This window comes from Leucopleurus acutus (genome assembly GCF_964270905.1).
Source record: "Leucopleurus acutus genome assembly, chromosome: 5".
In the NCBI taxonomy this organism is placed as follows: Eukaryota; Metazoa; Chordata; class Mammalia; order Artiodactyla; family Delphinidae; genus Leucopleurus; species Leucopleurus acutus.
The window spans coordinates 65,991,229-66,016,121 of NC_139147.1; the positions used below are offsets into that span (position 1 = coordinate 65,991,229).

At 39.5% G+C, this 24,893-nt stretch overlaps 1 protein-coding gene across 1 annotated transcript in view; it reads left to right on the forward strand.

Annotated features, from left to right (window-relative positions):
- The window catches only part of CFAP91 (cilia and flagella associated protein 91), a 148,180-nt gene that overhangs the window by 100,904 nt on the left and 22,383 nt on the right, over positions 1-24,893 (forward strand). Inside the window, exons 13-16 of the mRNA XM_082839854.1 lie at positions 141-287; positions 2,589-2,810; positions 6,448-6,596; positions 7,156-7,247. Of these exons, the coding sequence (XP_082695980.1) occupies positions 141-287; positions 2,589-2,810; positions 6,448-6,596; positions 7,156-7,247 (610 nt within the window). The remainder of the gene's footprint in view (positions 1-140; positions 288-2,588; positions 2,811-6,447; positions 6,597-7,155; positions 7,248-24,893) is intronic.

A 24,893-nucleotide genomic window follows, 5' to 3' on the forward strand; every position in this document is an offset into this window, starting at 1 on the left:
CACACACCTGCTGTGTGGCCCCGAAAGGCAGAACAGAACCCTCTGTTGACAAGTGCCTCACAAGTCACTGTCTGCGAGGCCTCGTGCCTGGCACAACGGATGCTGATTTGAAAGGCTCTCTCTGATCTGACTTGACACAGATGTTTGAAGGAAAAGAGAAGCGACTGGAGTTGATCCAGGAGCTGCGCACCAGCCACGCACTGCAAGAAGAGGACAGGCTGGTGAAGAAAGCCGAGAAGCAGGTGACCCTGGCCTTGCAGCGACAGAGGAACCTGCACGAGCACAAGGTTCTTTCCTTTCCTTTCCTTTTCTTGTCCCATTTTCGCCCTTGGTTTTTATTATTATACAAGCAACATTATAGTAACAATAAATGATGTGATGAAAAAGAAACACCCCCCCACAAGCCCAGCATTTTTCATCAATGGTGCTGCAGTCCAGAATTTGAGTGGGCTGTGCCCTCCCTGAATTGAGTCTGCTCTTAGTTTTTTATTTGCAAAACGAAAAGAAAAAACCCCCACAATTTTGAAAGGTTTTCTCTTCCTATCTTTCTTAAATATTTGGTGACTCTAATATATTTCAGCGGGAGCTTAGCAGAATGAATAAGTAATTAAAGCAATAAGAAAAAAGTGAGAAATGAGATTTTAAAAACTATCCACACTCATTTATGAGTTTTGGAGCTGTACATAGCTCATACTCCTTAAACTGCATATTAAATATGTTAATATGGTATTCTGTGACTTTCACCGGGTCATCTGAGCTCTGTGTGACTGACAATAGCTGCTAATTGCAGCTCTAACCTGACAACTGTAAATGTGTTTCCTACTTTCTTCTGGCATTTGTCTATAGACACATAGTATTTAATATTGTTGACTACAGTGTAGATACACTTTTACTATCTGTCCCACTTATCTGTGAGTCAAAATGAAAAAGAACCAATTTGCACAGAGTTTATTGTTACAAGAAAGTAAACTTGGGACTTCCCTGGCGGTGCAGTGGTTAAGACTCCGCACTTCCAATGCAGGGGGGCGTGGGTTCGATCCCTGGTTGGGGAACTAAGATCCCACATGCCGCGCAGTACGGCCAAACAAAAAGAAAGTAAACTTACAGCGAAGCTGTTACCTTTAGTAACAGTTAAGTTAACAAACAGTAAAGTTTGTTACCTTTAGTAACAAACGTAACTCTTGTGCTGTGAATTAGGCACAAACGTTAAGCAGCCTGGAAACGAGCACCACTTTATTCCTTTTACATGACAGCAGGACTGGGGATGGTCTCTGAGTGATGGGAGCTGGTTTGCAGGGAGGGAGGAAGAAAGCCACAGACTGTGAGACCCAGCAGAGGAACCAGAGAAAGAAGAGGAGAATGCAGACACTGGAGTCTCTAAATCTGGGCATCCTGGAGCCCTGGGAATGATGGAGACGGGCTGCACTGCTGTTCAGATAGGGAGCAGAATGCCCTGGCAGCAGAATACCCAGGACCTGGACGGAAAAATGCCCTCCTTGGCCCCTTCTGGTTTCTGATTATAGACTTTAGCAGCTACAGCTAAGACAATCCAGGATTTTCAACCCGTCTACCTCATTTAGTGGATAAATACTTGATAGACATCATGACAGCTAAGAGCTAAGGGAGGAATTAATGGGAAGAACTGTCACATAGCCACAAACTCACCCTGCTTGCCTTCAGCTGTTCCTGGATACACCAGTAAGATGCAGGCATCTGGGGGAGTGGGCACCCCACGGGTACCTACAGCAATGCCGATCCTCTCATTTTCTCCTTCTCTCATATTGAGGGAGAACCGTCAGTGTGAGAGCAGCAAGTGCCTGGGAGAAGAGCCTTTTCCCCTTATCCCTGAGGATAGGAGCAGGAGCACAGTACAATCTTCTCAAACACTTTTGTTCCCCCGGTGCCAAAGCCAGCACAGAGAGATCCATAAATAGATACTGTGGCTTACTCCTGGCCAAGAACTCTAGGCCCCTAGCCCTTATTTTACCTCAGTGATTACACAGACATGTAGGCTTGTTTCCTGCTCTGTTTCAAAGATAGTTCTTACTGACTTTGAAATTATTTAAATGAATAAACAGTACTAAGGTTTTCTACTTTCATGTTACCGAAGATCTTAAAATCCCCCAAACTTGTGTTAAAGGACAAAGCATTGAAAAATTATAAGGTATCATGAGTGAATTTTTAAGTGATTCTATTTTTTTGAACTCCAACATTATCTTTTAATAAAAACCTTGACATTTCCCTTCACGTCTGGGGAGACCCAAGCACTTTACCTTCTGGATAAAATTGAAAGGAAAAAAAAATTCTGTGTGGACACTAACAAATGTTTTGCTAAATCCCCTTTATAATTTGAAGACGATCATCCGTCAGTGACTGACTGAGCAATCTACTTTCTCAAGTCTAAGTTTGTATCGTAAGTTTTCCTAGTAAAACCCTTGGGATGCGGCCAGTCTGGAGATAATATTCCTAATAAAAACTAAGTGCATTCTGAAAGTGAAGTGACTGTCAAGGATAATCCAGCATCCCTCCTCATAAATCACCATTCTTAGTGGAATTTGTATCCTCATAGTTACATTATTATTTTTAAGGTGTCACTGATTGAAAACCATTTGGCTGGACTGGAAGGATGGGTGCTGGCAGACATGTTTGACTTCCTGTCCAAAGAGCTGGTGAGACTGCAGGAGGAGAGGAGGGTCCACGCCCTGGTCATGTTGGCCGAGAGGCAGCGCAGGATGCGTGAAGCCGAAGAGAGTGGCCGGCGCCAGGTGGAAGAGAGGCGCCGGCAGGAGGAGGACCAGATATTTAAGGAGGCAAGTGGGGACGTTGCCAGGAAACTCATGATATGAAATGACTTTCGTTTTTTGTTTTTCATTGTCTTCAACAAATAATGTATTGAGTTCCTATGGTATGCCCAGCACTGTGCAAAGGCACTGGGGCTACTTTGGAGGGAAAAACCAGGTGTGGCCCCTTCTCTCCTGGTGCTTAAATCCTATATAACATGCGAATAAGTGTAGGATCAGAAAATGTGTTAAGTTTCATGAAGGAAACAAATGGGGCCCGGTGACATATTTTGAAGAAGTCACTCTGCTTTGCTGTGTGAACAGGTTGTAGGGGAGGACAGGGTGGAAACAAGGAGACCTGGAAGGAGACTGATGAAGTAACTCAGGCCAGAGTGAGAAATGGGGTAAAGTCAAGTATGATGTCCAGTTTCCGGTGTCAGTGAGTGGGGAGGTGACGGTTCTATTTACTGAGGCGGGAAAGCTGAGGGTGTAATAGGTTTAGGGGCAGGAGTGGAATGAATGATTTATATTAAGTTTGAGACATCTTAGTGGAGGTGGCATTTCAGCAGATGGATATACAAGATAGAGTTTCGAAGAGAGATTTTGACTAAAGATACAATCTTGGGAATTAGGAATGCCAGGCTGGTAAATTCGAATTCTGACCAAGACCCAATAGATGTGAAATTCCAAAGTGACCAAGATGCAAACTCAGAGGAAATCTGAGGAACCAGTAATACCTCAAAGCACTCTCACCCTCATCAAGTATACAAAAGCTCAAGTGTTAAAATGGGAGGGGATTTGTGAGGAAGATTTCTTTAAAGGGAGCTGTGCTGTGACTAATTCCCCCAAAAATCACACCCAGAGGTGGCGACGAGTACTTCCCCTTTCTTGGAGAGCTTGATGTGTATTCTTTCAGTTAAGGCATCTCACCCCCGGAATGGAGAGGAGGAAGCTGGGCAGGCTGAGGGGAGGTGGGCACAGAAGAGGCTGCATGGGCGGCCAGCACACCCAGAATATGCTAAGGCAAAGGCTGTGTGAGTTTCCCTTGTGCAGATGCGGGCCACATGGGAAAGGCAGAAAGAGCCAACCTGGAACTTAAAAAAATTCCTATCTAAGAGGCTGTCTGAATTGTATTAATATATGTGGATAGTTTTGAGCTCCTCAAGTAAAAAAAAAAAAAAAAAAAAAATGTTATGTCAAGTTGGGGTCTTCTTATTTGATCTGGGATTCAAAGGATTTACCCAATTCCCATGGAATTAGGATTGACCCCTGAATAGTATTTGGTATGTGTTTTTTCAGATAAGAAATTGATTAAAATTAAACAGACTTCCCATCCTCTATACAGCTTTAAAAAGTTTGGGTTAAAGCTTTTTAACTATAGTGTCATACAGCCTATAATAATAATTCATATTCTAGCTTCCTACCATCCTAACACATTTTTCCTTAAAAAGAGTTACTGAGGGCTTCCCTGGTGGTCCAGTGGTTGAGAGTCCGCCTGCCGATGCAGGGGACACGGGTTCGTGCCCCGGTCGGGAAAGATCCCACATGCCGCGGAGCGGCTAGGCCCGTGAGCCATGGCTGCTGAGCCTGTGCGTCCGGAGCCTGTGCTTCGCAACGGGAGAGGCCCCAACAGTGAGAGGCCTGCGTACTGCAAAAAAAAAAAAAAAGTTGCTGAAATGTAGAAATTTTTAGCAAACCAGAATTTACTATCCTCTACCTAATATCACTAAGGAAAAACCAGCTGGGATGGGAAGAACCAGTTGGGAGTTGAGAATAAAAGGAAAGAGACAGAGGAACCACTATACTCAGAAACATGGAAAGGAAGAAGCTGGTGAGAGGCTTCTAGGAAGGTATCTCTTAAGTGGGAATGATCCCAGGAAATGTCAGCATGTCTAGGAGGGACAAGAAAGGGTTAAGATGACCCTTCCAGCCTGATTTAAGGAACATTTATATAAAAAATGTATCCATCTCTGGACCCCAGCATCATTTAAATTCCCTATCTCCCATCATATGACCCTCTTAAAGATAAATATGCTTGCACATAAATATACCAAAACCAAGAAATGTACACGAGTAAATTTCCAGAAAAAAACATGTAGATATTGAGAAACATAGATACAGAAAGTCATAGACTCATATTTTAAACATATACACACTTTTGCACATCTATAAGTTAAGATACACTCACAAACATAAGCCCACATGCACAATATTAGCAGAGATGGGAGGTACACACATATAGCCACCCATACGTTTCCTTATTCACTTACGCACCTACAAGCACAAATGTGTCCAGAAACATACACATTTATAAAGATATATGTAAACACACAAGTGCGTGTATTACTAGAGGTGAACCAAATTAAACTTTCCACCTCTGAACTATTACAAGACTCAACTGTCTAATCGTTCCATCTAGGTGTGACTTGTTTCCTGAATAAGTCTGTGGTCTCCATGGGAGCAGGCACATGCCTTCCACAGCACCAGCATAGCCCTCTGTACATAACACACTTTAAGAAAATATATTTTGGTTGGTTGGTTGGTTGTTCGGTTGAACTGTATTAAACTGGTCATTGGGTCTCTCCCATAAGGAAGGCATAGGGATTCAAGGTTATGGACTTGGTGTTTTACAGGTAGCTATTCAGTAAACATTTCATATTCAGAGTCCTGCTGCAGTGCCAGTCAAGAAGCAGGTATTGAGTTGTTACTGAGTCCCAAGCATTATCTCAGACACAAAGAAATACACACACATTAAATAAAAAGTGCCCTTCCGCCAAAGCTCAAAATCTGTTGAGACAGAATGCATACAAAACTAAGTATGACACCCTTGATGCTTGTGATACTTCCTTGGTATCCATCTGTAAAACAGGTAAAACTAAACTGTATTATTTATGGTTGCATACTTAGGGAGCACAGCCCTAAAGAATAGGAAGTCTTTACCATAAACTCATGAGAGTGGGAAGGGTCTGTGGTCAGGTAGAACTCACAGTGACCTCTGGGATCCTAGCAGTGGCTTGACCCTCATTCATTGCACTGTACATTTATGTGCTCTGCACTTTTCTAAATGTATAGTCTATATTCTTTCAAGAAAGCTTTAAAAAGCAGCAGCCCACGGCTGAGAAGATAGTTAAAAAAATTCACCAGAGACTCAGGATCCTTCTAGCTTCCTGCTTTTCTGTCCCTTGGGTATGACCCTCATGGCAGTTTAAGATGACTGGTGCTCCTGCATTTTGTCCCCATGAAATGAGAAATGAAAAGAGAGAAAAAAAAAAAAGCTATGTCTTTCCCTGTAAGAATCCTTTAAGAGGAATAAAGAAAGGACATTGTGTAATACATCTTAGTCTCTGCCACAGTTAGGTAGCTTGACCAAATTACACTGCTGGTAAGAATAAAGCCAGGATCCAAAACAGGGTTATTGACTCAAGCCCATGATCCTTCTGCAGTGTTGTATCGCCCACCCCATAATTCTAAAATGAGCCAGAGTGGGTAGATAGGTGGATTAGAAACAGACTATCTGTAGTTTTAAAAAAAAAGAATAATGAATGAGGGAACTACTGATGAATGAAGTAGATGTGCTAAAAAAGTCAACCAATATTCATGCATTTTTCTTGTGCTACAGTAGTAGCATTCCTATTCTGAGTAACTGGAGTATTTTGGGGTTTTGCAGGTAATTAAAGTTCACCAAAGTACTGTAACTTCCTATCTGGAGGATATAATACTGAACACTGAAGAGAATACTGCAGAAGAACAAGCCAGGGCAGAAATAGAGAAGATGGCTGAGGAAATCAATGACATTGCTTATGAAATGGAAAGCCGGTGTGTACCAAGGGGACAGATGGTGGGATGGACAGCCTTTTGCTGTTACTCATATGTATTTTTCAAGAGCTTAAGATTTTACCACCAAGGAGAAACAAATATATAACTCATGCTTCAGTATGCATTGTTTTAGCAGCAGCCAGCAGGCCTGTACCTTTGTATGGTAAGAGCATTGGGAATAGAATTTTCAGTTATCCTCTGCAGTCTGGAGCACTTTCATATTTCTTACTTTTAGAATATCACAAAGCATGAAAGCAATGTGATTAAGTATGTCCAATTTTACTTGGACATCACCGCAGAGTTTCTGGCTTCCATTTGTAAGTTGTATCTCTAACACTCCCGTCCTGGTAGGCAGGCTAAGTGAAGGACAAATTTGGATTTTCCATGGAGTTAACCAAACTCACCAGGAATGTGCTACTTCAGATCACTTAAGGAAAAGGCAGTGGTGGGATTTGAGCGGTGGAGTTCCTTACACAAACAAGGAGGATCCAAGTATAAATCGGCAGCTCAAGTAAGGCAACAAAGGAAATACTCGTTTAATTTGTTTTTTACTTTTTAGTCGAACTCAGCTTCAGTCAGAGGAGATCGTTGCCGAGTTGGTTTATAGTTTCCTGATCCCAGAGTTGCAAAAGGACTTTGTCAAAGAAAAAGGTAAGCCAATGCAAATGTTCCACGGGATGATCTGTTTTTTTTAAAATTTTATTTATTTATTTATTCATTCTTTTTTTTTTTTTTTTTTTTTGCGGTACACGGGCCTCTCACTGTTGTGGCCTCTCCCGTTGCAGAGCACAGGCTCTGGACACGCAGGCTCAGCGGCCATGGCTCACAGGCCCAGCCGCTCCGTGGCATGTGTGATCTTCCCAGACTAGGGCACGAACCCGTGTCCCCTGCATCGGCAGGCGGACTCTCAACCACTGCGCCACCAGGGAAGCCCGTGATGATCTTTTTAAAGGTAGAAACTATTTTCAATATTCCAGAGATTTAAAGCTGAGCAGAGGTATGGGGAAAATTCTGAAGGAGAATCACTGCATTTTCTTATTTCAGAGGTCAGGTTCCCTCGATGCTGTCTGACTGCAGAATATAATCACCTCTAGTATGGATAGGTGCAGTTCTAATAAGTTTGATGGAGCGTCAAAATCCAAACCTTCTTGAAGAGGCAATTCCCGAGGGGTGGGATGGAGGGTTGGTTGGGGGGGGAGGCTCAAGAGGGAGGGGATGTATGTATACGTACAGCTGATTCATTTTGTCTACAGCAGAAACTAACACACCATTGTAAAGCAACTATACTCCAATTAAAAAAAAAAGAGGCAGTTCCCAAATTCCCAGAAGAGGTGTATTTTGGTTGTTGTTGTTGTTTTGGTTTGGTTTTTATTGAAATATAGTTGATTTACAATATTATGTTAGTTTCAGGTGTACAGCAAAGTGATTCAGTTTATATATATATCTTCTAATTCTTTTCCACTGTAGGTTATTACAAGATACTGAATTTTGTTCCCCAGGCTATACAGTGGATTGTTGTTTATCTGTTTTATATATACTTGCTTTATCTGTTTTATATATACTTGTTTTAACATATACTTGTGTATATGTTAATCCCATACTCCTAATTTATCCCTCCCCCACCTCTTTCCCCTTTGGTAACCATAAGTTTGTATTTTGTAATTTGATTTTTTTTTCAATGTAAAGCAAATGTTGAGAATATACAGGGTTTTCCAACTGTAGTAGCCTTTTGCAGGCAGGGCATGTGCAAGGCAGGTATTGAAAAGCTGAGAAGCCTGACAGACCTAACTTGACTCTGCAGCTCTGCGTGAGTCACAATATCTCCTGTTCCTGCCAGGACTGATCTCAGTATAAATATCCTCACTTATCGTTTGCCAAAAGTGGCATGTTTTTAAAGATCGATGCTTTTAGTCGATAGAGAAGGAGAAAAAATATGTGTTTTTAAAAAGTGTTCTTCCGGAGCTTTCAGACTATTGGTGACAGTCCTGATCCCATAGGGAAGGATGCAACCAGAAGATTAATATTTTAGTGATAGGGAGGGAGGGAGGGAGGGAGACGCAAGAGGGAAGAGATATGGGAACATATGTATATGTATAACTGATTCACTTTGTTATAAAGCAGAAACTAACACACCATTGTAAAGCAATTATACCCCAATAAAGATGTTAAAAAAATATATTTAAGTGAAATAAGAGCTTGGGAGGCTTTAGAGTTTGCAGGGGAATTCTAGACAGGTTTAAGAGAAGCGTTAATATTTAAGATCACATAACCAGTGAGAAAGGAATGGTAGTTCTAATGCATTGGACGAGAACAAAGAAATATCTTGTTTTCCCATTACATGATTGTACTTTTTTAAACCAGTACCCACCCCAGCAATAAGCATCTAGTTTGTTCCCGGTGTGTTTTCCTATAAATAGCAGTGAACACCCTGGTCATGCTTCTGAGAGTAAACTCCTAGCAGTACAGTGCTGGAAATAAGGTATGTGTGTTTTATATTTTGATAGATACCACCAAACTGCCCCCACAGAAAGATTGTTCTAATTCATACTCCCATCAACAGTGTATGATAGTGCCTCTACCAACAAAATTTAATTTTGTTAAATTGAATCAAATAATATTTTTCTATCACCTTATATTATAAAAGGGATCTTATGTTTTCTAGATCCTTAAGAAAACATGCAACTCCTTGCTCCTTCTCCTCTGTCCAAGGTGAGGCCAACCTGCTTCAGATCAATTCCACCTGAGGGAACTGAAGGAGGGGGGAAATCCTCTGTTTAATAGTTACTAGTTTGTGACCCCCCTCCCCAGCTTCTCCTGGCTCTGAGGGGAAGCCGCTGGAGGGGGCACGAGATGTAAAGGAATCAGTGGGACTTGTCTGTGGGCAAGCTGGGCAAGTCCTAACTTCCCTTTGTGTGGATGTAGCCCAAACGAAGAAAGCCACCTGGACAGGGAGTACACACTAGGGTCTTTTGTTTCTCGTTCCAAATAAGACATCCATGTGTTATACTCTTTACCCCAAATTAAGTAATATTACATACAGACCGTTTGAGATATCTCATTATTAATTTTTATTTGGATGAATTAAAAAAAATTTTTTTATTGAAGTCTAGTTGATTTATAACATTATATTAGTTTCAGGTGTACAACACAGCGATTTAAAATTTTATAGATTATACTCCATTTAAAGTTATCATAAAATATTGGCTATATTCCCTGTGCTCTACAATATATCCTTGTAGCTTATTTATTTTATATGTGGTAGTTTGTACTTCTTAATCTCCTACCCCTATCTTGCCCCTCCCAACTTCCCCTTTCCTCACTGGTAACCACTAGTTTGTTCTCTATATTTGAAGATCTGTTTCTGTTTTGTTAAATTCATTTGTTTGATTTTTTTAGATTCCACGTGTAGTGAAAACATACAGTATTTGTCTTTGTCTGACTTACTTCACGAAGCATAATACCTTCCAGGTTGATCCATGTTGTTGTAAATGGCAAAATTTCATTCTTTTTATGGCTAGGTAGTATTCCATTGTGTGTGTGTGTGTGTGTGTACACACACCATGTCTTTTTATCCATTCCTCTATTAATGGACACTTAGGTTGCTTCCATTTCTTGGCTATTGTAAATAATGCTGCTATGAACATTGGGGTACATGTATCTTTTCCAATTAGTATTTTCATTTCTTCAGATACATACCCAGGAGTGGGACTGCTGGATCATATGGTAGTTCTATTTTTACTTTTTTGAGGAACCTCCATACTGTTCTCCAAAGTGGTTGCATCAATTTAAATTCCCACTGACATTGCATGAGGGTTCCCTTTTCTCCACACCCTCTCGAACATTTGTTATTTGTGGTCTTTGATGATAGCCCTTCTGACAGGTGTGAGATGATATCTCACTGTGGGTTTGATTTGCATTTCTCTGATGATTAGCAATGTTGAGCATCTTTACGTGTGCCTGTTGGCCATCTGTATGTCTTCTTTTTAAAAAAATGTTTATTCAAGGGACTTCCCTGGCAGTCCAGTGATTAAGACTCTGCACTCCCACTGCAGGGGGTATGGGTTTGATCCCTGGTAGGTGAACTAAGATCTCGCATGCCACGGCCAAAAAAAAAATGTTTATTCAAGTCGTCTGCCCATTTTAAATTGGGTTTGTTTTTCTGATATTGAGTTGTATGAGCTATTTATATATTTTGGATAATAATCCTTTATTGGTTTTATTATTTGCAAATATTTCTCCCATTCAGTAGGTTGTCTTTTCATTTTGTCAATGATTTCCTTTGCTGTGCAAAAGCTTTTAAGTTTAGTTAGGTCCCATTTATTTATTTTTGCTTTTCTTTCCTTTGCCTTAGGAGACAGAGCCAAAAAATATCGCTACAATTTATGTCAGTGTGTTCTGCCTGTGTTTTCTTCTAGGAGTTTTATGCTTTCTGCTCTTACATTTAGGTGTTTAATTCATTTTTCATTTAATTCATATATGGCCTTTATTACGTTGATGTATGTTCCCTCTACACCCACTTTGTGGAGGAGACGTTTTATCATAAATGGATGTTGAATTTTGTCAAAAGCTTTTTCTGCATCTATTGTGATGATCATATGGCTTTTATCCTTCAGTTTGTTTTTTAAATTTAATTTTTATTTTATATTAGAATATAGTTGATTTACAATGTTGTGTTAGTTTCAGGTGTACACCAAGGTGACTTAGTTATACATATACATATACCCATTCTTTTTGAGATTCTTTCCCCACATAGGTTATTACAGAATATTGAGTAGATTTCCCCGTGCTATACAGTAGGTCCTTGTTGGTTAGCTATTTTATATATAGTAGTGTGTTAATCCCAAACTCCTGATTTATCTCCCCCACACCATCTTTACCCTTTGGTAACCGTAACTTTGTTTTTGAAGTTTGAGCCTGTTTCTGTTTTGTAAAGAAGTTCATTTGTATCATTTTTTTTATATTCCACATATAGGGGATATCATATGATGTTTGTCTTTTGTCTGGCTTCAGTTAGTATGATAATCTTCAGTTAGTATGATAATGCCATGTTTCTGAATATGGCATTATTTTTAATGGCTGAGTAGTATTCCATTGTATATATGTACCACATGTTCTTTATCCATTCCTCTGTTGATGCACATTTAGGTTGCTTCGGTGTCTTCACTGTTGTAAATAGTGTTGCAATGAACTTGGGGTGCATGTATCTTCTTAAATTGTGGTTGTCTCCAGATATATGCCCAGGAGTGGGATTGCTGGGTCATATGGTAGTGCTATTTTTAGTTTTTTAAGGAACCTCCATACTGTTCTCCGTAGTGGTTGTACCAATTTAAATTCCCACCAACAGTGTAGGAGGGTTCCCTTTTCTCCACACCCTCTCCAGCATTTATTGTTTGTAGACTTTTTGATGACAGTCATTCTAGCCATTCTGATGTGAGGAGGTACCTCATTGTAGATTTTTTTTTTTTTACATCTTTATTGGAGTATAATTGCTTTACAATGGTGTGTTAGTTTCTGCTTTATAACAAAGTGAATCAGTTATACATATACATATGTTCCCATATCTCTTCCCTCTTGTGTCTCCCTCCCTCCCACCCTCCCTATCCCACCCCTCTAGGTTGTCACAAAGCACCGAGCTGATCTACCTGTGCTATGTGGCTGCTTCCCACTAGCTATCTATTTTACGTTTGGTAGTGTACATATGTCCATGCCACTCTCACTTTGTCACAGCTAACTCTTCCCCCTCCCCATATCCTCAGGTCCATTCTCTAGTAGGTCTGTGTCTTTATTCCTGTCTTACCCCTAGGTTCTTCATGACATTTTTTCCCCTTAAATTCCATATATATGTGTTAGCGGTATTGTCTTACGGTATTTGTCTTTCTCTTTCTGACTTACTTCACTCTGTATGACAGACTCTAGGTCCATCCACCTCATTACAAATAGCTCAGTTTCGTTTCTTTATATGGCTGAGTAATATTCCATTGTATATATGTGCCACATCTTCTTTATCCGTTCATCCGATGATGAACACTTAGGTTGTTTCCATCTTCAGGCTATCGTAAATAGAGCTGCAATGAGCATTTTGGTACATGACTCTTTTTGAATTATGGTTTTCTCAGGGTATATGCCCAGTAGTGGGATTGCTGGGTCATATGGTAGTTCTATTTGTACTTTTTTAAGGAACCTCCATACTGTTCTCCATAGTGCCTGTACCAACTCACATTCCCACCAGCAGTGCAAGAGTGTTCCCTTTTCTCCACACCCTCTCCAGCATTTATTGTTTATAGATTTTTGATGATGGCCATTCTGACTGGTGTGAGATGATATCTCATTGTAGTTTTGATTTGCATTTCCCTAGTGATTAATGATGTTGAGCATTCTTTCATGTGTTTGTTGGCAGTCTGTATACCTTCTTTGGAGAAATGTCTATTTAGGTCTTCTGCCCATTTTTGGATTGAGTTGTTTGTTATTTTGTTATTGAGCTGCATGAGCTGCCTAAAAATTTTGGAGATGAATCCTTTGTCAGTTACTTCATTTTCAAATATTTTCTGCCATTCTGAGGGTTGTCTTTTGGTCTTATTTATGGTTTCCTTTCCTGTGCAAAACCTTTTAAGTTTCATTAGGCCCCAATTGTTTGTTTTTCTTTCCATTTCTCTAGGAGGTGGTTCAAAAAAGATCTTGCTGTGATTTATGTCATAGAGTGTTCTGCCTGTTTTCCTCTAAGAGTTTGATAGTTTCTGGCCTTACATTTAGGTCTTTAATCCATTTTGAGCTTATTTTTGTGTATGGTGTTAGGGAGTGTTCTAATCTCATACTTTTATATGTACCTGTCCAGTCTTCCCAGCACCACTTATTGAGGAGGCTGTCCTTCATCCACTGTACATTCCTGCCTCCTTTATCAAAGATAAGGTGACCATATATGTGTGGGTTTATCTCTGGGCTTTCTATCCTGTTCCATTGATCTATATTTCTGTTTTTGTGCCGGTACCATACTGTCCTGATTACTGTAACTTTGTAGTATAGTCTGCAGTCAGGGAGACAGATTCCTCCAGCTCCATTTTTCATTCTCAAGATTGTTTTGGCTATTTGGGGTCTTTTGTGTTTCCATACAAATTGTGAAATTTTTTGTTCTAATTCTGTGAAAAATGCCAGTGGTACTTTGATAGGGATTGCATTGAATCTGTAGATTGCTTTGGGTTGTAGAGTCACTTTCACAATGTTGATTCTTCCAATCCAAGAACATGGTATATCTCTCCATCGATTTGTATCATCTTTAATTTCTTTCATCAGTTCTTATAATTTTCTGCATACAGGTCTTTTGTCTCCTTAGGTAGATTTATTCCTAGATATTTTATTCTTTTTGTTGCAGTGGTAAATGGGAGTGTTTTCTTAATTTCTCTTTCAGATTTTTCATCATTAATGTATAGGAATGCCAGAGATTTCTGTGCATTAATTTTGTATCCTGCAACTTTACCAAATTCATTGATTAGCTCTCATAGTTTTCTGGTAGCATTTTTAGGATTTTCTATGTATAGTATCATGTCATCTGCAAACAGTGACAGCTTTACTTCTTTTCCGATTTGGATTACTTTTATTTCCTTTTCTTCTCTGATTGCTGTGGCTAAAACTTCCAAAAACTATGTTGAATAAGAGTGGTGAGAGTGGGCAACCTTGTCTTGTTCCTGATCTTAGTGGAAATTCTTTCAGGTTTTCACCATTGAATAGGATTTTGGCTGTGGTTTGTCATATATGGCCTTTATTATGTTGAGGAAAGTTCCCTCTATGCCTACTTTCTGCAGGGTTTTCATCATAAATGGGTGTTGAATTTTGTCGAAACCTTTCTCTGCATCTATTGAGATGATCATATGGTTTTTCTCCTTCAATTTGTTAATATGGTATATCATGTTTATTGATTTGCGTATATTGAAGAATCCTTGCATTCCTGGAATAAACCCCACTTGATCATGGTGTATGATCCTTTTAATGTGATGTTGTATTCTGTTTGCTAGTATTTTGTTGAGGACTTTTGCATCTATGTTCATCAGTGATATTGGCCTGTACTTTCTTGCTTTTTGACATCCTTGTCTGGTTTTGGTATCAGGGTGATGGTGGCCTTGTAGAGTGAGTTTGGGAGTGTTCCTCCCTCAGCTATATTTTGGAAGAGTTTGAGGAGCATAGGTGTTAGCTCTTCTCTAAATGTTTGATAGAATTTGCCTGTGAAGCCATCTGACCTGGGCTTTTGTTTGTTGGAAGATTTTTAATCACAGTTTCAATTTCAGTGCTTGTGATTGGTCTGTTCATATTTTCTATTTCTTCCTGATTCAGTCTTGGCAGGTTGTGCATTTCTAAGAATTTGTCCGTTTCTTTCAGGTTGTCCATTTTATTGACATAGAATTGCTTGTAGTAATCTCTCATGATCTTTTGTATTTCTGCAGTGTCAGTTGTTACTTCTCTTTTTTCATTTCTAATTCTATTGATTTGAGTCTTCTCCCTTTTTTTCTTGATGAGTCTGGCTAATGGGTTATCTACTTTGTTTATCGTCTCAAAGAACCAGCTTTTAGTTTTATTGATCTTTGCCATTGTTTGCTTCATTTCTTTTTCATTTATTTCTGATCTGATCTTTATGATTTCTTTCCTTCTGCTAACTTTGGGGGTTTTTTGTTCTTCTTTCTCTAATTGCTTTAGGTGCAAGATTAGGTTGTTTATTCGAGATGTTTCCTGTTTCTTAAGGTAGGATTGTATTGCTATAAACTTCCCTCTTAGAACTGCTTTTGCTGCAACCCACAGGTTTTTGGTTGTAGTGTCTTCTTTGTCATCTGTTTCGAGGTATTTTTTGATTTCCTCTTTGATTCCTTCAGTGATCACTTCGTTATTAAGTAGTGTATTGTTTAGCTTCCATGTGTTTGTATTTTTTACAGATCTTTTCCTGTAATTGATATCTAGTCTCATAACGTTGTGGTCAGAAAAGATACTTGATACAATTTCAATTTTCTTAAATTTACCAAGGCTTGATTTGTGACCCAAGATACGATCTATCCTGGAGAATGTTCCATGAGCATTTGAGAAAAATGTGTATTCTGTTGTTTTTGGATGGAATGTCCTATAAATATCAATTAAGTCCATCTTGCTTAATGTATCATTTAAAGCTTGTGTTTCCTTATTTTCATCTTGGATGATCTGTCCATTGGTGAAAGTGGGGTGATAAAATCCCCTACTGTGGTTGTGTTACTGTCGATTTCCCCTTTTATGGCTGTTAGTATTTGCCTTATGTATTGAGGTGCTCCTATGTTGGGTGCATAAATATTTACAACTGTTGTATCTTCTTCTTGGATTAATCCCTTGATCATTACGTAGTGTCCTTCTTTGTCTCGTAATATTCTTTATTTTAAGTCTATTTTGTCTGATATGAGAATTGCTACTCCATCTTTCTTTTGGTTTCTATTTCTATGGAATATCTTTTTCCTTCTCCTCACTTTCAGTCTGTTTGTGTCCCTAGGTCTGAAGTGGGTCTCTTGTAGACAGCATATATATGTGTGTTGTTTTTGTATCCATTCAGCCAGTCTGTGTCTTTTGGTGGGAGCATTTAGTCCATTTCCATTTAAGGTAATTATCGATATGTATGTTCCTATTCCCATTTTCTAAGTTGTTTTCAGTTTGTTATTGTATGTCTTTTCCTTCTCTTGTGTTTCTTGCCTAGAGAAGTTCCTTTAGCACTTGTTGTAAAGCTGGTTTGGTAGTGCTGAACTCTCTCAGCTTTTGCTTGTCTGTAAAGGTTTTAATTTTTTCATCAAATCTGAATGAGAATCTTGCTGGCTAGAGTAATCTTGGTTGTAGGTTTTTCTCCTTCATCACTTTAAATATGTCCTGCCAGTCCCTCTGGCTTGCAGAGTTTCTGCTGAAAGATCAGCTGTTAACCTATGGGGATTCCCTTGTGTGTTATTTGTTGTTTTTCCCTTGCTGCTTTTAATATGTTTTCTTTGTATTTAATTTTGACAGTTTGACTAATGTGTCTTGGCATGTTTCTCCTTGGTTTTATCCTGTAAGGGACTCTCTGTGCTTCCTGGACTTGACTGTTTCCTTTCCCATATTAGGGAAGTTTTTAACTATAACTCTTCAAATATTTTCTCAGTCCCTTTCTTTTTCTCTTCTTCTTCTGGGACCCCTATAATTCGAATGTTGGTGCGTTTAATGTTGTCCCAGAGGTCTCTGAGACTGTCCTCAGCTCTTTTCATTCTTTTTCTTTATTCTGCTCTGCAGTATTTATTTCCACTATTTTATCTTCCAGGTCACTTATCCGTTCTTCTGCCTCAGTTATTCTGCTATTGATCCGTTCTAGAGTATTTTTAATTTCATTTATTTTGTTGTTCATCATTGCTTGTTTCCTCTTTAGTTCTTCTAGGTCCTTGTTAAATGTTTCTTGCATTTTGTCTATTCTATTTCCAAGATTTTGGATCATCTTTACTATCGTTATTCTGAATTCTTTTTCAGGTAGACTGCCTATTTCCTCTTCATTTGTTAGGTCTGGTGTGGTTTTATCTTGCTCCTTCATCTGCTGTGTGTTTTTCTGTCTTCTCATTTTGCTTATCTTACTGTGTTTGGGGTCTCCTTTTTGCAGGCTGCAGGTTCGTAGTTCCCGTTGTTTTTGGTGTCTGTCCCCAGTGGCTAAGGTTGGTTCAGTGGGTTGTGTAGGCTTCCTGGTGGAGGGGACTAGTTCCTGTGTTCTGTTGGATGTGGCTGAATCTTGTCTTTCTGGTGGGCAGGTCCACGTCTGGTGGTGTGTTTTAGGGTGTCTGTGGCCTTATTATGATTTTAGGCAGCCTCTCTGCCTATGGGTGGGGTTGTGTTCCTGTCTTGCTAGTTGTTTGGCATAGGATGTTCAGCACTGTAGCTTGCTGGTCGTTGAGTGAAGCTGGGTGTTGGTATTGAGATGGAGATCTCTGGAAGATTTTTGCCATTTGATGTTACATGGAGCTGGGAGGTCTCTTGTGGACCAGTGTCCTGAAGTTGGCTCTCCCACCTCAGAGGCACAGCACTGACTCCTGGCTGCAGCGTCAAGAGCCTTTAATCCACACGGCTCAGAGTAAGAGGGAGAAAACGTAGAAAGAAAGAAGGAAAGAAAGAGAGTAAAATAAAATAAAATGAAGGTAAAATAAAATAGTTATTAAATTAAAAATAATTATTAAAAAAATTTTTTAAAAAAAGTAAAACAAAAAAAACGGACGGACAGAACCCTAGGACAAATGGTGAAAGCAAAGCTACACAGACAAAGTCTCACACAGAAGCATACACATACACACTCACAAAAAGAGGAAAAGGGGAAAAAATAATAAATCTTGCTCTCAAAGTCCACCTCCTCAGTTTGGGATGATTCATTGTCTATTCAGGTATTCCACAGATGCAGGGTACATCAAGTTGATTGTGGGGATTTAATCCACTGCTGAGGCTGCTGGGAAAGATTTTCCTTTCTCTTGTTTGTTCTCACAGCTCCCGGGTTTCAGATTTGTATTTGGCCCTGCCTCTGCGTGTAGGTCGCCGGAGAGCGTCTGTTCTTCGCTCAGACAGGATGGGGTTAAAGGAGCCACTGATTCGGGGGCTCTGGCTCACTCAGGCCCAGGGGAGGGAGGGGTACGGAGGTGGGGCGAGCCTGCAGCGGCAGAGGCCAGCGTGACGTTGCACCAGGCTCAGGCGTGCCGTGCGTTCTCCCGGGGAAGTTGTCCCTGGATCCCGGGACCCTGGCAGTGGCAGGCTGCACAAGCTCCCGGGAGGCGTGGTGTGGATAGTGACCTGTGCTTGCACACAGGCTTCTTGGTGGTGGCAGCAGCAGCCTTCGCGTCTCATGCCCGTCTCAGGTCCAAGCTAATCGCCGCAGCTCGTGCCCGTTTCTGGAGCTCCTTTAAGCAGCGCCCTTAATCCCTCTCCTCGCGCACCAGGAAACAAAGAGGGAAGAAAAAATCTCTTACCTCTTCAGCAGGTCCAGACCTTTCCCCGACCTCCCTCCTGAATAGCTGTGGTGCACTAACCCCTTCAGGCTGTGTTCACACAGCCAACCCCAGTCCTCTCCCTCAGATCTAAGCTCCAAATCTGGACCCTCAGCTCCCAGCCCCCGTCCGCCCCAGCGGGTGAGCAGACAAGCCTCTCGGGCTGGTGAATGCTGGTTGGCACCGATCCTCTGTGCGGGAATCTCTCCGCTTTGCCCCCCGCATCCCTGTTGCTGCGCTCTCCTCCATGGCTCCAAAGCTTCCCCCCTCTGCCACCCACAGTCTCCGACCCCGAAGGGGCTTCCTAGTGTGTGGAAACCTTTCTGCTTTCACAGCTCCCTCCCACTGGTGCAGGTCCCGTCCCTATTCTTTTGTCTCTGTTTTTTCTTTTTTCTTTTGCCCTACCCAGGTACGTGGGGAGTTTCTTGCCTTTTGGGAGGTCTGAGGTCTTCTGCCAGCGTTCAGTAGGTGTTCTGTAGGAGGTGTTCCACGTGTAGATGTATTTCTGATGTATCTGTGGGGAGGAAGGTGATCTCCACATCTTACTCTTCCGCCGTCTTCCCCAAGCTCTCATTGTGGTTTGATTTGCATTTCTCTAATAATTAGTGATGTTGAGCATATTTTCATCTACCTTTTGGCCATCCATATGTCTTCTTTGGAGAAATGTCTATTTAGATCTTCTGCCCATTTTTTGATTGGGTTGTTTTTTTTAATATTGAGCTGCATGAGCTGTTTGTATATTTTGGAGATTAATCCCTTGTCACTTGCTTCGTTTGCAAATACTTTCTCCCAGTCTGTGGGTTGTCTTTTTTTTTTATGGTTTCCTTTGCTCAAAAAGCAAAAGCTTTTGAGTTTAATTGTCCCATTTTTTAATGTTTGTTTTTATTTTCATTAATCTAGGATGTGGATCCAAAAAGATATTGCTGTGATTTATGTCAAAGAGTGTTCTGCTTGTTTTTCTCTAGGAGTTTTATAGTATTCGCTCTTACATTCTAGGTCTTTAATCCATTTTGAGTTTATTCTTGTGTATGGTGTTAGAGAATGTTCTAATTTCATTCTTTTACATGTAGTTGTCCAGTTTTCACAACACCACTTACTGAAGAGACTGCCTTTTCTCCATTGTATATCCTTGCCTCCTGTGTCATTGATTAATTGACCATGAGTGCCTGGGTTTATCTCTGGGCTTTATCCTGTTCCACTGACCTGTATTTCTGTTTTTGTGCCAGTACCATATTGTCTTGATTACTGTAGCTTTGTAGTATAGTCTGAAGTTGGGGAGCCTGATTCCTCCAGCTTTGTTTTTCGTTCTCAGGATTGCTTTGGCTATTCAGGGTCTGTGTTTCCATACAAATTGTAATTTGCCATTGGTAATTTGATAAAGATTGCATTGAATCTGTAGATTGCTTTTGATAGTACAGTCATTTTCACAGTATTGATTCTTCCAATCCAAGAACATGGTATATCTCTCCATCTGTTTGTGTCATCTTTTTGATTTTTTTTCATCAGTGTTTGATAGTTTTCTGTGTACAGGTCTTTTGCCTCCTTAGGTAGGTTTATTCCTAGGTATTTTATTCTTTTTTGTTGCAATGGTAAATGCGATTGTTTCCTTAATTTCTCTTTCTGATCATTCGTTGTTAGTGTATAGGAATGCAAGAGATTTCTGTGTATTAATTTTGTATCCTGTAACTTTACCAAATTCATTGATTAGCTCTAACAGTTTTCTGGTGGCATCTTTAGGATTTTTTAGGTATATTATCATGTCATCTGCAAACAGTGACAGTTTTACTTTTTCTTTTCCAATATGTATTGCTTTTATTTTTTTTCTCTGATGGCCATGGCTAGGACTTCCAAAACTATATTGAATAATAGTGGTGAGAGTGGACATCCTTGTTCCTGATTTTAGAGGAAATGCTTTCAGTTTTTCACCATTGAGAATGTTTGCTGTGGGTCTGTCATATATGGCCTTTATTATGTTGAGATAGGTTCCCTCTATGCCCATTTTCTGGAGAGTTTTTATCATAAATGGTGTTGAATTTTGTCAAAAGCTTTTTCTACATCTATTGAGATGATCATACGGTTTTTATTCTTTGTTAATATGGTATATCACACTGATTTTCATAATATTGAAGAATCCTTGTTTCCCTGTGATAAATACCACTTGATCATTGTGTATGATCCTTTTAATGTGTTGTTGCCTGTGATAAATACCACTTGATCATTGTGTATGATCCTTTTAATGTGTTGTTGGATTCTGTTTCCTAGTATTTTGTTGAGAATTTTTGCATCTTTGTTCATCAGTGACATTGGTCTGTAATTTTTGTGTGTGTGTGACATCTTTGTCTGGTTTTGGTATCAGGGTGATGGTGGCCTTGTAGAATAATCTTGGGAGTGTTTCTCCCTCTGCAATTTTTGGAAGAGTTTGAGAAGGATAGGTGTTATCTCTTCTCTAAATATTTGATAGACTTCACCTGTGAAGCCATCTGGTCCTGGACTTTTGTTTCTTAATTTTCAATTTCATTACTTGTGATTGGTCTGTTTATATTTTCTATTTCTTCCTGGTTCGGTCTCGGAAGGTTATCCCTTTCCAAGAAACTGTCCATTTCTTCCAGGTTGTCCATTTTATTGGCATATAGTTGCTTCCCTTTTTCATTTCTGATGTTATTTACTTGGGCCCTTTCTCTTTTTTTCTTGATGAGTTGAATAAAGGATTTATCAATTTTATCTTTTCAAAGAAACAGCTCTTAGTTTCATTAATCTTTTCTACTTTTTTAGAAATAGGCTCTATTTTATTTATTACTGCATGGATGTTTATAATTTCTTTCTTTCAACTAACTTTTGTTTGTTCTTCTTTTTCTAGTTGCTTTAGGTTTAAGGTTAGATTCTTTGAGACTTTTCTTTCCTGAAGTAGTCTTGTATCACACTATAAACTGCCCTCTTAGAGCTGCTTTTGCTGCATCCCAGAGATTTCAGATCACTGCATTTTTTATTTCATTTGTCTCCATGTATTTTTTTTAAATTTCTTCTTTGATTTCTTCAGTGATCCCTTCAGTGATCCATTGGTTGTTTAGTGGCATATTGTTTGGCCTCCATATGTTTTTTTGCTGCTTTTTCTTGTACTTGGTTTCTAGTCTCATAGAGCTGTGATCAGAAAAGATGCTTAAGATTTCAATTTTCTTAAATTTACTGAGACTTGTTTTGTGGCCTAGCATGTAATTTATCCTGGAGAATGTTCCATGTGCACTTGCAAAGAATGTGTATTCTGTTGCTTTTGGAATGCATGTTCTATATAAACATCTATTAAGTCCATCTGGTCTAATGTGTAGTTTAGGCCATTGTTTCCTTATTAATTTTCTGTGTGGATGACCTGTCCATTGATGTAAGTGGGGTGTTAAAGTCCCTAATACAATAAGTCTCCTACATACAAACGAGTTCCCTTCCGAGAGCACATTCATAAGTCCCATTTGTTCCTTAAGTCCAACAAAGTTATCCTAGTTACCCAACTAACACAATCAGCTATATAGTACTGTATTGTAATAGGTTTATAATGCTTTTCACACAAATAATACATTAAAAACCCAAAAAATATAGAAAACATTTTTAATCTTACAGTACAGTACTTCAAAAAGTACAGTAGAAGGGCTTCCCTGGTAGCACAGTGGTTGAGAGTCCGCCTGCTGATGCAGGGGATGTGGGTTCGTGCCCCAGTCCAGGAGGATCCCATGTGCTGCGGAGTTGCTGGGCCTGTGAGCCATGGCCGCTGAGCCTGTGCATCCGGAGCCTGTGCTCCGCAACAGGAGAGGCCACAACAGTGAGAGGCCTGCATACCGCAAAAAAAAAAAAAAAGTACAGTAGAGGAGTACAACAATTGGCACAGGGGGCATTTTCGCATCTTTGAAAGTTTGCAACTTGAAGGTTCACACGTAGGGCACTGTATTGGAAACCTGGATGGACTCAAAAGAGAGAGCAAAGATTAAAATGTCTGTGGGTTTTCTATAAACATGTAAATTTCTAGATGAAAACTATTCTTACAGAAAATCTGTATTTCGTTGCAGATAAATTTCTGAATAATTTCATTCCTCAGTAGGGACTGCCTGTTTTCACTGCCTGTGACAGAGGGACCCATATTATAGATCTTGTTGTTAAATAAATTAGTAAATTCTTTAACACACACACACACACAAAGTTCCTAGTATTATGTGCTACTGTTGATTTTCGCCCTTTATGTCTGTTAATATATGTTTAAGTGTTCCTATGTTGGGTGCATATATATTTACAACTGTTACATTTTCTTCTTGGATTACTCCCTTGATTATTATGTAATGTCTCCTTCTTTGGCTCTCCTAACAAACAGTCTTTGTTTTAATGTCTATTTTATCTAAGTATTGCACCCCTGCTTCTTGTTGATTTCTTTTTGCATGTAATACCTTTTTCCATCCTCTCACTCTCAGTCTGTGTCTTTAGATCTCAACTGAGTCTCTTGTAGGCAGTATATATATGGCTTTTATTTTTGTATACATTCAGTCACTATGTCTTTTGATTAGAGAATTTATTCCATTTACATTTAAAGTAATTATGGACAAGTAGGTATTTCCATTTTTTAATTGCTTTGGGGTTGTTTTCTGTAACTCTTTTTTGTTCCTTTCTTCTTTCCTTCTCTTCCCTTGTGATTTGATGATTGTTTTCAGTGTTGTTTGGCTTCCTGTCTCTTTTTTTGTGTGTATCTATTATAGATTTTTGGTTTATGGTTACCATTAGATTTATACATAGATGTAGATAGGTCTATCTGTATTGGTATATGATTATTTTAAGTGCTTATCTCTTAATTTCAAACACATTTTAACAACTCTGCATTTTTACTCCCCTCCCTTTTTGCAATTACTGTTTATGTCATTGTATTTTATATCTAGTTTTATGTATCCCTTAATGGCTTATTGTGGATATAGGTGATTTTACTACTTTTGTCTTTTAACCTTCCTACTAGCTTTGTATGTGGTTGATTTACTACCTTAACTTTACTACCTTATACTTACCTTTACCAATGAGCTTTTTCTTTTCATAATTTTCATGTTTCTAGTGTGGCCTTTTCTTTGTCACTTAGAGAAGTCCCTTTAACATTTCTTGTAAAGCTGATTTGGTGGTACTGAACTCTTTTAGCTTTTGCCTGTCTGTAAAACTTTTGATCTCTTCATCAAATCTGAATGAAAGACTTGCCAAGTAGAGTATTCTTGGTTGTGGGGTTTCCCTTTCATCACTTCTGCTATATCTTGCCACTCTTTTCTGGCCTGCAGAGTTTCTGCTGAAAAGTCATCTGATAGCCTTATGGGAGTTCCCTAGTACATAACTTGTTGCTTTTCCCTTGCTACTTTTAATAATATCCCTTTATCTTTGATTTTTGCCATTTTAATTACAGAGTGTTTTGGTGTGGTCCTCTTTGGGTTGATCATGTTTGGGACTCTCCATGCTTCCTAGACTTACATATTTGTTTCATTTCACAGGTTAGGGAAGTTTGCAGCTGTTTTGGCTTCAAATATGTTCTCCGTCCCTTTCTCTGTCTTCTCCTTCTGGGACCCCTGTAATGTAAATGTTAGTATGTGTGATGTTTTCCCAGAGGTTTCTTAAAAAAATGTCCTCATTTCTATCCTTTTTTTCGATTCAGCTTGAATGATTTCCACTAATCTGTCTTACAGCTTGCTGATCCATTCCTCTGTATTACTTAATCTACTGTTGATTCCTTCTAGTGTATTTTTCATTTCAGTTATTATATTTTCATCTGTTTGGTTCTTTATATTTTCTAACTCTTTGTTAAAACCTTCTAACCTCTCACTCTGTTCATCCGTTCTCTAGAGTTCCTTTTTTTGTTGCTGTTCTGTCTTATTTTTTTATTGAAGAATAGTTGATTTACAGTGTTGTGTTAATTTCTGCTGTACAGCAAAGTGATTCAGTTATACATATATATACATTCTCTTTTTATATTCTTTTCCATTATGGTTTATCACAGGATATTGAATATAAGTTCTCTATGCTTTACAGTAGGACCTTGTTTATCCATTCCATGTCTGGTGAGTGGGTCCAGATTCTGCGGAGGCTGGCTGAGGGGCCCAAAGTGTCTCAGAGCTGGTATTGGCCTGCTGGTGGGTGGGGCTGGGGCCCAGCAGGTCTAGCCTACTGATAGGTTGAGCCAGGTCCCAAGGTCTCTTGCTGCAGGCCCTGGGGGTCCCAGTTCTAGTGCTTGTGTGCTCTGGTGGACAGGGCCATGTCCATGAGTGGCTGTGGGCTCAAGGTGTTTTAAGGTAACCTGCCCACTGGTGGGTGGGGCTGTGTC